The sequence below is a fragment of the Indicator indicator genome, chromosome 4 (genome assembly GCF_027791375.1).
Source record: "Indicator indicator isolate 239-I01 chromosome 4, UM_Iind_1.1, whole genome shotgun sequence".
Taxonomy (NCBI): Eukaryota; Metazoa; Chordata; class Aves; order Piciformes; family Indicatoridae; genus Indicator; species Indicator indicator.
In genome coordinates this window covers 14248519-14266392 of record NC_072013.1, presented here as the reverse complement: position 1 = coordinate 14266392, position 17874 = coordinate 14248519, and the positions used below count along the sequence as shown (strand labels likewise).

At 52.9% G+C, this 17874-nt stretch overlaps 1 protein-coding gene across 1 annotated transcript in view; it reads left to right on the top strand.

The window, feature by feature from the left end:
- The first annotated feature begins 2204 nt into the window (after positions 1-2204).
- HSD17B12 (hydroxysteroid 17-beta dehydrogenase 12) overlaps positions 2205-17874 on the top strand; it is a 98820-nt gene continuing 83150 nt past the window's right edge. The window contains 2 exon segments of the mRNA XM_054400273.1: positions 2205-2535; positions 2538-2711. Coding sequence (XP_054256248.1) covers positions 2205-2535; positions 2538-2711 — 505 coding nt within the window.

Here is a 17874-nt window from a genome sequence, read left to right as displayed (position 1 = left end):
AACTCCACAGCTTTGAAACCCCTCCAGGAATGGGGACTCCACCACTGCCCTGGGCAGCCTGCTCCAGGACTGGACAACCCTTTTGGGGCAGAAATTGTTTCTCATGTCCAACTTCAACCTCCCCTGATGCAACTTGGGGCCACTTCCTCTTGTCCTGTAGCTTGGTACTTAGGAGAAGACACTTAGCGTGAACCCTTTGATTGTTCAGGGCTGGTCTGTCTATTTGTATTTAATAACAGCAAATGTAACCAATATTTATTAGACTAATAAAGCAGAGAAACTTCTCAAGTCCTGTTCTCACTGAACTTCTTCAGTCTCCTTTCCCTTGGGATAGGTGAAAGGTCATGGAGTGCAGTCTTGGTGTGTCTCAGGACATTGCTTCAAGTGGTTGATGTCACATCAAAGCATCTTGTTGCTCAATATGAGCAATCCTGAGAGCTGCACCTTGAGGTTCCCATTGCAGTCTTAGAAGATCCCATTGAGGAACTTCAAGGTGCAGCACTCTGGGTACTAACCTGTTGGGTTTAGCAGGGCACCTAAAGCAAGATCTTCCCAAATGCTGAAAAACATTGAGGAGCTTCTGTGCTGTGAACAAGGCAAAAGGTTGAGGAAACATGGAGTGGGGACAAGGAGAGAGAAATGAACCAGAGCTTGGACATCCATCCAGCTTACAGTCTGCAGGAGAAGGGTCTGTGGAAAGTGGGTGGATTTGAAGCTGCCAGGGCTTGGCAGATGACCTCCTGTGGGCTGCATCCAGCATGAAGGTGGCACACGGTAACACAAAAGGGTGGGTGATGGGAGCTGGCAGTGCCGCAGGGAATCCCAGCGTGGTGGGGGTGGGAAGGGACCACTGGAGATCATCCAGTCCAACCCCCTGCTAAAGCAGGGCACCCCAGCAGCTTGCCCAGGATCCTTATGTCCAGGTGTGTTTGGAAACATGGAATGGTTTGGGTTGGAAGGGACCTTCAAAATCATCCAGTTCCAACCCCTCTGCCAAGGGCAGGGACACCTTCCACTAGACCAGGTTGCCCAAAGCCTCACCCAGCCTGGTCTGAAACATCCAGGGATGAGGTATCCAAAACTTTGCTGGACAACCTATTCCAGTGTCTCACCACCCTCAATGGTAAAGGTCTTCCTCCTGTCCAATCTAAAGTTACCCAGCTCTAGTTTAAAACCATTGCCCCTTCTATTGCCACAGACCCTTATAAATAGTCCCCTCTCCAAAGAGGGAAGCTCCACAACCTCTCTGGGCAGCCTGCTTCAGGGCTCCAGCACCCTCAAAGTGAAGTTTTTTCTTATATTTAAATGAAACCCTCTGTACCCTTTGGCCCTTCTGCTGTCACTGGACGCCACGTTATCATATTGATTGGAAATGAACTTTGAGATCAGGGAGTCCAACTGTTAACCCAGCATTACCAAGTCCACCACTAAGCCATGGCCCTCAGCAGCTTATCTACATGACTTCGAGACCTCTCCAGGGATGGGGAGTCCATCACTGCCCTGGGCAGGTTGGTTCAGGGCTTGGCAACCCTTTGGGGGAAGAAATTGTTCATCAAGTCCAACCTAAACCTCCCCTGGTGCAATCTGAGGACGTTTCCTCTTGTCCTATGGCTTGTTCCTTGGGAGAAGAGACCAATCCCCCACCTTGTTCCAACCTCCTTTCAGGGAGCTGTAGAGAGCAATGAAGTCTCCCCTCGGCCTCCTCTAGGCTAAACAGCCCCAGTTCCCTCAGCTGCTCCGCACCAGCCCTGTTCTTCAGACCCTCCATCAGCTTCGTTGCCCTTCTCTGGACTCGCTCCAGCCCCAAAATGCCCTTCTTGTAGTGAGGGCTCCAAAACTGAACCCAGGATCCGAGGTGCAGTTTCACCAGTACTCAAAAAAGGGCACAATACGCTGCCGGTGGTAGCTCAGAGCCGGTACCTCCGGTGGTCCCCTCTCCATGGGTCCCGCCGGCGCAGGCCGGGCCGGGCCGGCAGCTGCGTTGGGACGCCCCAGGTTTGGACTTTCTCGGTGCCAGGCTCTGTGGCTGGGTACGCACAGCCCTGCCGGGGGGTCCCTATAGCCCTGCCCGGGCCAAGGCATAGGCGCCCCGGGGGCGGGGGGAGCCGGGGGAGAGATTGAGGTGTGAGGCGGGGCCTGAGCATTTTATGAATGGGCTCATATGACGTCAACGGGGGCGGGCAGAGGGGCCCCAACATTCACCAATGCCGATACACCTCTTAGCCTCTCAGCCAATGGGAGTGCAGTCTTCGGGTGACTGCCACCCCTTGCGGCCAATGGTGGCAGGCTCGCGGTGCCGACCACGTGGGGCGCAGGCCGCAAGTAGTACGGGGGCGTGTGGCCGCGCGCCACCCGCCCCCCTCCCTCCCGGCCTGGCGCGGCCGCGCGGCCCGGAGGCGGGCGGAGCCCCCGCGCGTTGCCTGGCAATGCAGTGATTGACCCGCCTCTCAGCCAATGGCGGCGCGGCGGGGGCGGGCGCCGTGACGGCTGCGGGCCGGTGGTGGCCGGGAGGGCTCAGTCCGGCTGTGGCCGCCTCCGCAGCATGGTGGGTCCTGCCGTGCTCCCGGCCGCTGGCCTCTTCTACTGGGTGGGTGCCCTGGGTGCTGCCTACGCGGCGGTGCTGACCTCTTACCGCTTTCTGACCGGCCTCCGTCTCTGGTTTCTGGGAAGTGGCAAGACCGCTGTGGGACCGGCGCTGGGCGCCTGGGCAGGTGAGTGCGCGTCCCTTGCGGCCGCCGGCTTTTCTTGCTCCCGTTCGTTCTCCGGTGCCCGGCGGGGAGCGGGGCGGGCAGGGCGTGGAGTGGGAATTGGAGCGGAGCGGCTGAGTGGGTGTCTGCCTCCCCCGGACAGCGGCTGAGGGGTACGGAGGTGTTGCGACTCTGCCGGGCGCGTCCCCGTCAACCGGGCTTGGGCTGCCTCCGTCGGTGCGGGGCCTGAGGAGGAGGTGACCGCGGGCTGGGTGAACTTCGGCCCGCTGCCGGCAGAGTGGGGGCGGCGGGCAGCGGCGCAGCGGCGGCGGGCGGTGCGCGGCCGCCCCCTCGGTGCCGGCGCTGGCGGGTGGCTCCGAGCGCCGGCCCCGCACCTCATCGCTGACGTCACGCCCGCCCCGCCGCCCCCGGAGGAGCGGAGCGGAGCTGTTCCTCCCCCCGTCCCCAGCCTCGGCCCGGCTCCCGGCGCGGTTGGGGCTGCAGGCACCCCGTTACCGGCCGGGAGCGGGCGGAGCGGAGTGTGTCGCTTTCTCGGTGCCGGAGCCCAGGCGCGGGGTGCTGTGGCCGCTGCCGAGCGCTCTGGAGCGCGGGGGCAGACCGGGGAACGGCGGAGCCGTGGGACGGCCACCCCGACAGCTTGGGCGGTGCGGAGCGGCCCGCCGGGAGCAGTGCGGCCGTGCGGGGCAAAGAAGGGAAGGATGTGGCCGTGCTGCCGGCAGTGAGGCCAGCAGCGGGTGGCTGCAGCGTGGAACCGGCATCCCGGGATGTAGGAGCGCGGTGGAAGTTTAGCAGAGGGAACTGGCGGGTGAAGACCTGGACGTGAGCCGGCACCCTGCGCTCCCAGCCGTGTCCAGCGTGGGCAGAAAGGTCAGGGAGGGGATTCTGCCCCTCTGCCGTGATTCTACCTCTCTGCCGTGATTCTGCCTGCAGTGCTCTGCTCTGGAATCCTCAGCACAGACAGGGACCTGTTGGAGCGGGGAGAGAGGAGGTCACAGCAATGCTGGGAGGGCTGGAAGCCCTCTGCTGTGAGGCCAGGCTGAGAGAGTTGGGGTTGTTCAGCCTGGAGAAGAGACAGTTCCAGGGAGACCTTCTGGTGGCCTTTCAGTGCTTCAAGGGATTGATCAGAAAGCTGGGGACAGACTTTTGAGCAGAGCCTGTTGTGACAGGATGAGGGGTGATGGTTTGAACTCAAAGAGGGAGACTGGGATTGGAGAGAAGGAAGGAATTATTTACAGTGGAGGTGATGAGGCTCTATCCCAGATTGCCCAAAGAGGTGGTAGAAGCCCCATTCCTGTAACCATTCCAGGTGAGGTTGTTGGGAGCTGTGAGCAATCTGCTCCTGTTGCAGATGTCCCTGCCGACTGCAGGGGGGTTGGACTGGATGACCTTGAAAGGTCCCTCTCACCCAGAGCAGCCTGTGGTATCACCAGGGAACTATCAAAACTAGGTTGTGATTTCCCCCCCACTTCTCCAAATCCTAGTCACTTGCTGGGAAAAGGAGCATTTCTTCCACCTTTCTCTGAATCTGCTGTGGTGGCTTTTAGGTAGCGATGAGGCTTCTCTGCCTGTGTTAACCCATCAGGCCAAGAGAACTGTGGAATCCATTCCTACCAGGAGGAGAGGGAAGAGAAAGGAAAGTCCCTTCTGTGGTTGGGAATGGAGAAGGTGTGGGCCATAAGAACAACTGCAACCTGTACCAACTGTGAGTTTGATGAGATGATGGTTTAGAAAGCTGTAGAAGGTCCTTCCACCCCTTGAGGTAGGAGGAAGGCATCAAGTGTTTCGATGCTGCAGCTGCTTCTAGATGGCAGAGCTGTAGCAACAGCAGCCCTAGGAGGAGCTGGTCCTTTGTAGGTTGGATGAATGTGGTTCTCCAGAAGCCCTACAGCAGCCAACACACAGCTTTCACATGAAGGTGTGGTTGAGCAATTGAACCTTTGCTGTGTGAGGCACCAGGAAAGCAGCAATGCAGCTGGGAGCACAAGAGGAGTCCTGGAGTGGGCTGTGGGTGCGGCATGCCTGGGCTTGAAATGCAGCCACAGGGCTTGGGGCAGGTTGGAGCAATGCCTGCAAGATCAGCAAGGTTGGGAAAGACCTCCAAGATCATCAGGTCCAACCTTTTACCCAACACCTCCATGCCCATCAGACTGTGTCCTCAAGTGCCATATCTACTGTAAGAGTGACTCCACCAGCCCAGCACCAGGCTGAGAGAGTTAGGGTTGTTCTGCCTGGTTCTCTCTCCAGACAAGGAGACTCCACAACCTCTTTGGGCAGCCTGTTTCAGGGCTCCAGCACCCTCACAACAAAGAATTTTCTCCTCAGGTTCAGATGGAACCTTCTGGGTTCCACTTTGTGCTCACTGCCCCTTGTCCTGTCCCTGGGCACCACTGTCAAAGAGTCTGGCTCCATCCTCTTGCCCCCCACCCTTTATCTCTTGCTGAGCATTGCTCAGCTCCCTTCTGGGGCTGCTCTTCTCCAAGCTCACCAGCCCCAGGGCTCTTAGCCTTTCCTCCTCACAGAGAAGCTCCAGGCCCCTTAGCACCTTTGTAGCCTCCACTGGAGTTTTTTGTCACCTTGAAGATTAGTCAACTACTATATCATGCTGTAGGAGAAAGTGCATCTCCTCCTCTCCTGGTCTTCTGTAAACAGCCAGCTGGGTTTGATGCCAGCTGGCTTCTATCATTCCTGGGTCCATGCATCCTTTCTGCTTCACAACTCTACAGAAGCTGGAAGACCCTTCCAAGCCCTTTGGAAAAGGCTCCTCAGTGCCCTATAACTCTCCTTGTGGATCAGAAATTGAGTTGCAGGTTCTCTCCTTGCTTTCTCAGTGGGGGTTTGGTTGCATTAAGTGCAGCTGCTGCTGCCTATGCTCTAGGTTGCTGGCATTTAGGATGGTATAGGAGGAGGAGGAATACCAACAGTTGGGTGTTTCCCACTGGGAACAGCAACAGTGTGGACAGGAGGTGGTTTTCCTGTGCTCACTCTCAGCTGTGAAGGTCCAGATGCAGCTTTTGTGGCTTTCCCGGCCCAGAACTCACATCTGGCTTGGTTTTGGCTGCAGCAGTGCAGGTTGGGTGGAGGTTTTCTTGGCATGGGCCTTCTGGGTGCATCCTGAGAGGATCATAGAATCCTGCAGGTGTTTTGGTTGGAAAAGACCTCCAAGATCATGGAGTCCAACCATCAACCCAAGAGCACTTGAAGGGGGCTACAATAAGGTTGCAGAGGGACTGGTTGCAAAGGGCTGCAGGGACAGGATGAGAGGCAATGGTTCGAAATGAGAGCAGAGCAGATTTAGGTTGGATGTGAGCAACAAGTTCTGCACCTTGAGGGTGGTGGGACACTGCAACAGGTTGCCCACGTAGGTAGCTGAGTCCCCATGCCTGTAGATATCCAAGCTCAGGCTTGAAAATGTTCTGAGAAACCTGCTCTAGTTGAGAATGTCCCTGCTGACTGCAAGGGGCTTGGACTAGATAACCTTTGAAGGTCCCTTCCAACTCAAACCATTCTATGACAACTAAACCATGCCCCAAAGTGCCATGGCCACAGGTTTCTTGAACAGTTCCAGGGGTGGTGATTCCACCACCTCCCTGAGCAGCCTGTTCCAAAGCCTGACCACTCTTGCATCAAAGAAATTTTTTCTAATCCCATACCTAATCCTCCCCTGGCACGATTTCAGTCCATTTCCTCTCATTCTACCACCTGATACAAGGAAGGAGAGACCAACCCCCACCTCACTCCAACCTCCTTTCAGGCAGTTGTAGAGAGCAACCTCTTCTCCAGGCCAAACAACCCCAATTCCATCAGCCACTCCTCACCAGACCTATTCTCCAGCACCTTTCTTGCCCTCCTCTGGGCACAGGACACAAGGACTCCTGCGCTGAGCGTAGCTCTGCCATGCCTCAGGATCTGCTAACCAAAGGTAGGACTCAGAGCTCCCTTGCTTGGAGAGCAGCTTTAGCTACACAAGGCACAGCCTTGAGAGGAGCAAGGTGCCAGGGAGTCTGAAACCCCCCCGCCAAGACGTGGTTGTTCCCCTGCCTTCCTGTGGCTGTGGCAGGGCTGTTGGCAGCGCTGGTAGCTGTGATCCATGATGGTGTTTCCCCTGGGTCAGCTGAGAGTGTCCTCTTCTTCTCCTGGTGGTGGTGGTGGTGGCAGTTGTGGCAGGCAGCCACCTTGCTTCCCTGCCATTGACAGTTGGGTGTATTCTGGAGTGCAGAGCGTCTGGAGCAGGGAACTGTCTGCTGCTGTCGCAGCTCCTGCTTGGAGCTGTGCCTTGTCTCCTGTTTTGGGAAGCTGCCTCTTTTCTGTGGCAAACAGGGAATGGCTTCTCCTTTTTTTTTTTTTTTTTTTTTTCCCTTTATTTGTGCCCCTTCCCTTTAGTAATTGGTGAAATGAAGACAAAATCCAGTGGTGGTTGAGGATGGGCAGGACTGAGTCACAGAATGTTAGGGGCTGGAAGGGACCTCCAAAGCTCATCCAGTCCAACCCCCCTGCCAGAGCAGGAGCACCTAGAGCAGATCACACAGGAACACAGCCAGGTGGGTTTGGAATGTCTTCAGAGAGGGAGACTCCACAACCCCCCTGGGCAGTCTGTTCCACGGTTCTGTCACCCTCACAGGGAAATAATTCTTCCTCCTGTTTCCATGGAACTTCCTCTGCCTCAGCTTCCACCACTGCCCCTTGTGCTGGCATTGGGCATCCCCCAGCAGAGCCTGGCTCCAGCCTCTGGGCACTCCCCCTGCACATCTTCATCACCAGCAATGAGGTCACCCTCAGGCTCCTCTCTTCCAAGCTACAGAGCCCTCAGCTCTCTGTCTCTCTTCCTAAGGAAGATCTTCCATTCCCTTTAGTATTTTTGTGGCTCTGTGCTGGACTCTTTCAAGCAGTTCTTCCTGAGGTCCTTCCTGAACTGAAGGGCCCAGAACTGGACACAATCTTCCAGATGTGGCCTCACCAGGGCATAGTAGAGAGGAAGGAGAACCTCTCTTGACCACAGCCCTTCCCAGGATGCCATTGGCCTTCTTGGCCACCAGAGCACATTGCTGGCTCATGGTTAACCTCCCATCCACCAGGCCCCCCAGGTCTTTTTCCCCTTCCCTGCTCTCCAGTGGACTTCAGGAGATGTCTAACCCAACCTCCTGCTCAGCTGTGAGATCAGACCAGACTGGTCTGCGCAGAGACTCAACTTTGTGTCTTCAAGATACATCAAGGCTGCAGATTGGAGTGATCTGCAGCTCTCAAACTTCCAGAATCTTGGTCATCTCAGATATTTAAACTTCCATTTTATTTTTTTTTCCTTCCTCCAAATCCCCAATATTTTCACAGAATGGTTGGAAGGGATCTTTGGAGATCATTAGTCCAACCCTCACTGCTAGAACAGGATCACCCACAGCAGCATGCCCAGGGTCACAATGTTCAGGTGGGTTTGGAATCTCTCCAAACAAGGAGACTCCACAATCTTTCTGGGCAGCCTATTCCAGGCCTCCAGCACCCTCACAACAAATAAGTTTCTCCTCATGTTCAGATGGATCTTCCTGGGTTCTACTTTGTGCCCATTGCCCCTTGTCCTGTCCCTGGGCACCACTGGAAAGAGCCTGGCCCCAGCCTCTTGCTGAGCATTGCTCAGCTCCCCTCTGGAGCTGCTCTTCTCCAGGCTCACCACCCCCAGGGCTCTCAACCTTTCCTCCTCACGGAGATGCTCCAGGCCCCTCAGCATCTCTGTAGACTCCACTGAACTCTCTCCCAGTAATTCACTATCTGTGTGGAACTGGGGATCCCAGAGCTGGGCACAACACTCCAGTTCCATCTAGACTTCTTTACTGGAGACACTTCTATGGCCCTCACTTCCACAGAAGGCCTTGATGTTGTCCTATGCCCTGTTACTGGACACCACTGAAAGCAGTCTGTCACCATCCTCCTCCTCCCCTCTGTTGTGAGGTGAAATACTTCACTTGTCTGATTTGCTGTAACTCAAGAGGTGTGTTCACTGGAAACAGAGTTCCTTCTGACTCTCTGATTGTCCACATGACCCTCAGAGAAAAGTTTTGTTTTCCTTCAGACCTCACAGTGACTTGGAGAAGCATCCACAGATTCCCTCAGCTCCTCTGATGAAGGCCTGGCTGGGCCATCCCATGCTTAGTGATGACAAGAGTGTCCCATGGTGATGATGCTTCCTCGTGTGGTGACCTCAGCTCTACAGTTGTACTGGGGCCAGCAAAGCTTTGTGGAGATGAATTCACCTTAAGCTTCCTTACCATCCAAATATAGCCACTTGTGGACAGGTTGCTCCTGCTTTCTTCAAGAAGACTCTCTCAGAGGTTGCTAACTGAGATGGGGCTCTCCATAATTTCTGTCATCTGGGTTTTAGACCAGACCCCCCTTCATACAGCCACCCCTCTTGAATCACAGAATGGCTTAGGTTGGAAGGGACCTCAGAGATAATTTGCTCCAACCTCCCTGCCATGGACAGGAGTGCCTCTCAACTACACTTGGTTGCTCAAGGCCTCATCCAGCCTGGCCTTGAATAACTCCAGGCATGGGGCATCCACAACCTCCCTGGGCAACCTATTCTGGAGCCTCGCTACCATCATACCAAAGAACAACTTCCTCAGCTCCAGTCTAACCCTGCTCTCTTTCAGTTTAAAACCATTCCCCCTTGTCCTGTCTCTAGACACCCTTAGGAAAGGTCCCTCTGCAGCCTCCCTATATGATCCTTTCAGGTATTGGAAGGCAGCTCTAAGATCCCCCCCAGAGTCGTTTCCAGGCTGAACACCCCCAGCTCCCTCAGCCTATATCCTCATGGCAGAGGTGCTTCAGCCCTTGGACCATCTTTGTGGCTTCCTCTTGGCTCTTTCCCTCTGCTCTGTGTCCTTCTTATGCTGTGGACACTAGAACTGGATGTAGTATTGGAGGTGGGGGTCTCACAAGAGTATAGTAAAGGGACATCCCCTCTCTTGCCTTGCTGGACACACTCCTCTGGATGCAGCCCAGGACAGGCTAAGAATATACAGGATGATTCCCAAACCTATTGACCAGGAATTGAGGTAATTACAAGCTCTGCATCAGATCTTAACAATGATCAGGTTGCTAAGATGTGATGCTGATGTGAAGAGGAAGAGGTGACAAGCTGGGCTTAGTGCTTGTAGCTGTTTTGAGTTGGGTTCCATCTGTAAGATCATGCTGCCAGTGGTCCCTGGAAACAGTGGCTTACAAAACAGACCCAGATCCTTGGGAAGCTCTGGGTTTGTGAAGTTCTCTATGGTCCACTCTTGGAACCCAAAGTTCTTGTGGAGTTCTTTAATCACAGAATCGTTCCGGCTGGTGAAGATCTTCAAGGTCATCAAGTTCAACAATGAACCCAACACCAGCAGGTCACCACCCTAAAGCATGCTCTCAGCATCACATCTGTCTACATGGCTTTGGGACCCCTCCAGGGTCACCTTCTGTGAGGGTGACTGGAACAGGCTGCCCGGAGAGGTTGTGGAATCTCCTTCTCTGGAGACATTCAAGCCCTGCCTGGCTGTGTTCCTGTGTGATCTGCTCTAGGTGCTCCTGCTCTGGCAGGGGGTTGGACTGGATGAGCTTTGGAGGTCCCTTCCAGCCCCTAACATTCTGTGATTCTGGTGACCCCGCCTCTGCCCTGGACAGCCTATTCCAGGCCTTGACAACCCTTTTAGGGAAGAAATAGTTGCTCATGTCCAACCTAAACCTGTCCTGGTACAACTTGAGGTCATTTCCTCTTGTCCTATCACTTGTTACTTGGCAAAAGAGACCAACCCCCACCTGGCTCCAACCTACTTTCAGGGAGCTGTAGAGAGCAATGAGGTCTGCCCTCAGCCTCCTCTTCTCCAGACTAAACATCCCCAGCTCCCTCAGCTGCTCCTCACCAGCCCTGTGCTCCAGACCCTTCACCACCTTCATTGCTCTTCTCTGTACCTGCTGCATCACCTGAAAGTCTTTGGTGGAGCGGGAAGTAAGTCAGATGGTTAATGACAACCTAAAAACTCCACAGACAGGATATACACTCCAGCACTGACCTGGTAGTAACATGTTGGTGTCTTTGAGCAGCTTTGACAAGCAAGGTGGTTTCTCCTGCTCCTCAGCACCGAGTCCATTGCTGGTTACCTTGATTTGTTTTCCACAAGGGAGGGTCAGCCCATATCACTCAGCTGAGGACAATCTTTTTCTGCAGGTGCTGGGCAGTGTGCAGTGAGAGTTGAACAGCCCAGGTCACAAATCACTGTTGCAGATCAGAACATCCAGCCTAGTGCTGTGGGTGAAGAGGGTCTAGTTAGGGGGGGAACAAAGGGAGTTTCCACTTCTAGCACTGCTCTGCTGTAGTGTTGGGGACAGCTCTGGACTCCTCAGTAGAGCAGAGACTGTTGGAGCAGAGCCAGAGGAGGCCACAGCAATGCTGGCAGGGCTGGAAAGCCTCTGCTGCAAGGCCAGGCTGTGAGAGAGTTAGGGGTTGTTCAGCCTGGAGAAGAGAAAGCTCCAGGGAGACCTCCTGGTGGCCTTTCAGTGCTTAGGGGGCCAAGCAGAAAGGTAGAATTGTAGACTAGAATCACAGAGTCATTTTGGTTGGGAAAGACCTTTGAGATTATCAAGTCCAGCCATTACCTAGCTCCAGCTCTGGAGATGAAACCACGTCCCTCTACACCTCCAGGGATGGGCATTCCACCACCTCCCTGGGCAGCCTGTTCCGGTGTTTGAGAACCCTTTCAGTGAAGAAATTTCTTCTGATGTCCAACCTAAACCTTCCTTGGTGCAACTTGAGGCCATTTCTTCTTGGCCTATCCCTTGTTACTTGAGAAGAGAGGGAGGTTCCTCCAGTATTATTTTTGCATAGCTGCTGCTTCTAACATGTCCTAAACTGAGCTTTGCTTCCTGGACAGTCCAAAGGAGTAAACTATGCTCTACAGTTTTCTGCAATTTTGTTACCTTTCTGCTTTTTGGTGGCTTCTTTTAGGTGTTTTCATTTGCATATGAGGTTACTACCAGTTTAAAAGGCATGCTCAGTAGGATTGCTCAACCCTTGTTGCCTTGAGGCCTCTTTCTTCCACATTTTGGTCAGAAAAGTGGAGGGAGGGGGAGAGCAAATGCTTAGAGCCTGGAAGTCCAGTGTCCTGCCTCTGCTGCTAGGCTTCAACACTCCACTTCTGGCTTGTTGAGAATTAATGTGGGGGTGTGAGCACCACCAAGCTCACCAGCAGCCAAGCTCAGCATCTCCAGCTCTGAAGTTTGATTTGCTGTGAACACTTCCATCCTCCTGGGGTCTTTTTTTGAGAGATGCTTTTAGTTTGTTTTGTTGGGGGTTGGTTTGTTTGTTTGTTTTGGTTTGTTTGTTTTTTTTTCCAAGTGAAATTGTGGGTGGAAAGGTTCTTGGACGACCTTGGATCTGAATGTGTGGAGTCTTTGCTGTGTTTAAGTGCAGAGACATGGATTCATGTGAAGCAGACTTCAAAGGATGGTCTCTCCAACTCCAAGAAACAAGAGAGCGAAGGACAGATACTGGTTGCATTAAGGTGGAAGGAAAACACATTGCTGATGAACAGCTTGAAAGGGAAACTGAGACCTTGACAAGCAATGAAGGATAAGCAGCTGTGGTATTTTAAGGTATTCTGTGGAAGTGAGGAGCATAGAAGTGTCTCTAGTAAAGAAATCTAGATGGAACTGGGGTGTTGTGCCCAGTTTTGGGCTCCCCAGTTCAAGAGAGGCAGGGAACTGCTGGAGAGAGTCCAGCAGAGGCTACAAAGCTGCTGAGGGGCCTGGAGCATCTCTGTGAGGAGGAAAGGCTGAGAGCCCTGGGGCTGGTGAGCCTGGAGAAGAGCAGCCCCAGAGGGGAGCTGAGCAATGCTCAGCAAGAGCTAAAGGACCTGTGAGGGGCAAGAGGCTGGGGCCAGACTCTTGTCAGTGGTGCCCAGCAACAGGACAAAGGACAATGAGCACTAACTGGAACCCAGGAGGTTCCATCTGAACATGAGGAGAAACTTCTTTGTTGTGAGGGTGCTGGAGCCCTGGAGCAGGCTGCCCAGAGAGGTTGTGGAGTCTCCTTGTCTGGAGAGATTCCAACCCCCCCTGACCTTTGTGACCCTGGGCAAGCTGCTGTGGGTGATCCTGTTCCACAATGGGGTTTGGACTAATGATCTCCAGAGGTCCCTTTCAACTCCCACCATGCTGGGACTCTGTAACTGCCCTGAGTCTTAGAGCTTGTTGGGTCAATGTGCTCTTGTGTAAGGAACAAGGGAGCTAGCAGGAGGTCCTGGGGCTATGAAGCTGAGCTTAAGGTTTGGGGATAACTGCTGCAGGTGTTCAAGGCCAGGCTGGATGAGGCCTTGAGAGGCCTGGTCTAGTAGAGGGTGTCCCTGCTGGGTGGTTGGAACTAGATGGTCTGTAAGGTCCCTTCCAACCCAAACCATTCTGTGATTCTACAAATTTGTCACTGGGGAGGCGGTTTTTGGTAGGTGGGTGACACACTGTCATTCCTGGTCCCATGAAGCTTTTCATCCTGTATCCATAGGGTTGGGCCAGCAATCTCTGCAACAGGAGGGATGATGGTTACAAGAGCTCTTCCCTAATTATTCCAACAGAAATGCCAAGTGTGATTCTTTAGGCTTGTGTGTGACACAAATGTGGGTGAAGCATCCTGTGTTGGGCTTACACAGTTTAATCACTTGCCTAATTAAGAGTTAGGGTTGCTGCTTTTGTAGCTTCTAGATGACTTCTGTTGCTCATTTCTTGATAGGCTTTAGGAAACCTGGGTTTCTAGAGTAGAGCAAAGCAGTGTTGTCATCAAATGCATCATTATCTGCTGGCTGACTTCTGCTCAAAAGGATTCTACCTTAAATCTGCTGGGTTTTGACTCCTGGTTATTTAACCTCAGTGCATTTTGGTGACACCCAAAATCCTGGGGTTTGGTTATAGATTTTTGGCAGAAACCTTTTGTGCTGCAGCTCTGAAAATTGAAGGTGAGATGTACAGAAGCTGAGCTTCAGGGAAAATGGTTCCTGTCCTTTAGTTTCTTCTACTTCTTTTTCTGTTCCTATCAGAGAATTGCAGAATGCATCCAGGTGGAAGGGACCCTTGAAGGCCACCTAGGCTAAGCCCTCCTGCAGTCTGCAGGGGCATCTCCAGGTAGATCAGGTTGCTCAGAGCCGCATCATGTTTGGTCTTGAATGTCTCCAGGGATGGGGCCCTGACCACAACTCTGGGCAATTTTTATCACCTTCCAGTCCTAGGCTGCAGCCAGAGGAGTGTGGCCAGCAGAACAAGAGAGGGGATTCTGCCCCTTGACTCTGCTCTGCTGAGACCTCACCTCCAATCCTGCCTCCAGTTCTGGTGTCCCCAGCATGAAAAGGACACAGAGCTGAAGGAGAGAGTCCAGAGGAGGCCACAAAGATGATCCAAAGGCTGGAGCAGCTCTGTTGTGAGGACAGGCAGAGGGAGCTGGGGGTGTTCAGCCTGGAGATGAGAAGACTCCAGGCGACCTCAGAGCTGCCTTCCAATAGCTGAAGGGATCCTACAGGAAGGCTGCAGAGGGACTTTTCATGAGGGTGTCTAGAGACAGGCCAAGGGGGAATGGTTTGAGCTGAGGGAGAGCAGGGTTAGACTGGATCTGAGGAGGAAGTTCTTCAGTATGAGATGAGGGTTGGTGGGTCTGGAACAGGCTGCCCAGAGAGATTGTGGATGCCTCCTCCCTGGAAGTGTTTTAAGGCCAGATTGGATGAGGTCTTGTTTGACCAAGTGTAGTTGAGAGGTGTCCCTGCCCATGGCAGGGGGGTTGGAGTAGATGATCTCTGAAATCTTTTCCAACCTAAGCCATTCTGTGATTCCCTGCTCCTTCACTTGTGTTTCTCTCCTGCCTCAGCTGGCTGTCTCAGAGAGGGTGGGAAGAAGCTGTGTGGCTCAGGTTGAGGCATGGTCAGTGTAAGTGCTGTACTTCCTGTCTACTTGGTTATCTAAGATTCATTTTTGGTTGCTTGGCTTTTTTTCCATCTGTTTTTTTCTACCTCCTTCCTATTCTCCTCCTAAGTAATTGTGAGCTGTGGTGCCCTAGGAGGGACAGCTGCACTCCCACTTCTTGAGGATCTCCATACTCAGTGGGTAAGGCAGAGCAGGAGGTGAGGAACTCAGCTCTAGGAATGTTCATCACAAGGTTTCCTGAAGGGTTCCCACCTGTGTTCAAAGCAGGGAAGGTAGAAAAGCTGTAATGGGAGAGGTGGAATGGGTAGTATGGGATAAGCTCAGTTTTTTGCTGTTGAGGGAAAGAAACTGTTGTGCAGAGACTGAAGAGGTCTCCTTCCAGAGCCTCTAGTCCTCTTTTAGGTGCAGAGGTTTGTGGAAGTGTGCAAGGATGCGTGTAGGTATGGGAAGGAGAAGGCAGTGAGCTATCCATGGTGTGACTGCTCCCCCCCATCAACACTTGCAAGCTGCTCTTCTTAATCTGCTTCATCACTGGATCCTTGTTCCAACAAGTCACAGAGTCCTGGCATGGTAGGGGTTGGAAGGGACCTCTGGAGATTATCTAGTCCTTCTTAAAGCAGCATCACCCACAGCAGCTTGTTCCGGGTCACAATGGCCAGGGTTTGGAATCTCTGCAGACAAGGAGACTACACAACATCTCTGGGCAGCCTGCTCCGGGCCTCCAGCACCCTCACACGCAGGAATTTTCTCCTCATGTTCAGCTGGAACCTCCTGGGTTCCAGTTTATGCCTGTTGGCCCCTTGTTCTGTCACATACATGGCACCACTGACACAGAATCTGGCCCCAAAGTCCCAGTTTCACACTCCCTGTCTGTGCCCAGCCTTTCTGTTCCTCCAAAACTCTTCCCTTGGCTCTCTTCTGAAGCCTCTAGTTGACCTTTTGTCCATGGGCTTCGTCTCCTCTGCTTCCTTCCCAGGAATTCTTAGCCTGCCAGCAAAAATGTTTGATGCATAAACTTGTTATTCACCAAGAGCCTTCACAAATTGACAGAGGTTTATATGCCCAGGATTCCTGGTGTCTGAGTCCCATCTGCCAGAGGAGCTTTCCATCTCCAGAGCGTGACTGAGGAGAGGTGATTCAGCACAGCTCACGAGTCAGATCTCTAACAGGAGGGGGAGAAGCAGCAGCCAGGAGGAGGAGAGACAGAGGATCTGCTTGGAAGAAGCCTCTGCCCTGTTGGCATTCCAGCCAAGGGCTTTGAGCTGGGGTGTCGTGGTGTTCATCCCTAGCCTCAGGTGGCCGGCATGTCCCACCCAGTGTTTTGTGTGGCAGAAAGGGATGTGTGTGCTGCTCAGCATCCAGCTGTGCTGAAAGGCACAGAGTCCTGATACAAACTCATTACCTCTTTCTTTGTCCCACGAGGCCCAGTTCTGTCTTTGCATTTATGCCAACGCTTGTGGGGCTCTGCAGCTTTGTGTTGGTTCCTAGATTCTGACCTAAACATCCTCCATTTTCTGGACTGGTGAAGACCTTTGCTATTTTTTTGCTGTTTCTAGCTGTGGTTTGGGTCTCCAATCTCCATCCAGGGCCTCATTCACATTGCTGCTGGAGTCAGTTTCCTGCCTCTCTCCTGGGATGTCCATTTGTAGACTACATACCGTGGGTCCTGAGAAGCTGGTGTGGCTTCACATCCTGGCTTCCTGATCTCAGTGTTTGGTGTGAGGGAGGAGGGTGGCAGATGGACAGCTCTTCTCCTGCTGCTTTTTTCCTCTCCTTGTGCTGATACTGGGGCTTGTCTCATTCTGCAGTGATCTGGTTAAGGAATCTGCCCTGCCAAAAATGAGTCACTTTTGGCTCTTTGTGCTCCCTAGACTGCTTTGCTGTGGGTCAGACGAGTTCCAGTGCTGGTGCAGCAGAAGGGAAACTCAGCAGTATCATGGAACTATATGTTGAAGAGAGAGCTAAGCTTGAGTTGCTCCAAGACCAGGCTGCTGCCAAAAGAATTGCTTCTGCTCTAATTGCTGGCTGTGAGCTCTGACTGCTTCCCTGTCGTCGATGTATGGTGGTGCTGTGGGGTGAGGTCTTCTCTCTGGCATGGCTGGCAAATATCTCTGTGGGAATGACCAGCTGGGAGGTGAGCAGTTGGTGAGCAGATCCTGAGGAAGCAGGAAGGAATGGATTTGTTGGGTAAGATTGCAGGAGGAGCCTGTTGGCAGTTCTGTTGCTTGGTCTCTTGATGGTCTCTTCCAAAGGCTTGTTTTGCTTGGTTCTTCGTGGGTCCTACTTATGCAGCAGTTTGAGTACTGTGTTATTTCTCAGACCTTATCCTTGGGGACAGGCCAGTTCTCTTTGGCTGTGTTTAAAACTCTCTTAACTACCTGTAAGGAGCTTGGAGCAAATAACAAATGATAGGACAAGAGGACACGGCCTCAAATTGTACCAGCAGTGATTTAGGTTGGACATGAGGAACGATTTCTGCCCCAAAAGGGTTGTCAAGGCCTGGAACAGGTTGCCCAGGGCAGTGGTGGAGTCTCCATCCCTGGAGGGAGTGAAAAACCATCTAGATGTGGTGCTGAGGTACATGGTGTAGTGGTGACCTGGCAGTGCTGGGTTAATGGTTGCACTGGATGATCTTCAAGGTCTTTTCCAACCTAAGTGATTGAATGATTCTCCAGTTCTGGTAACTAAAATAATTTTTACAATGTTTTAAAATGGGGAGAGAACAAGGTTGGAGGGGTGGGGAGGAAGTGTGACAGAAATCTGTTCATCCAGAAGTCACTTTGACTGAAATTTCTTGGCTTGAAATAGAGTTAGATTTTTTTTTTTATTTTATTTCTCCCAAGCTGCCAGCTAAGCAGGGTTGTGGTAAGATCTCATCACAGCTGGATTCTGTGCTGTTGCTGGTTGTGGTTAAAATCAAAGTGAAGAAGTTCTGATCTGAAACATTGCCTTGCCAACACATGAAAACAAATGCCTCCCAAGTCCCACTTGGAGAGGAATTTGTAGGAGCATTGCTGGAAACTTGTGTTTGTTCCCCCATCTTCAAACTTTCTAAATCAACAAGTCCTGGAGATGATAGGATAGGAGAGCTGTAAGGAGGAGATGTCTAAAAGGGAGGAAAGCAGCAAATAGGGAGGGATGGATGGAACACCAGTTCTGGTGTCCCCATTGACACAGAACTGTTGGAGCAAGTCAAGAGGAGGGCCACAAGCATGATCCCAGGGCTGGAGCACGTCTGCTATGA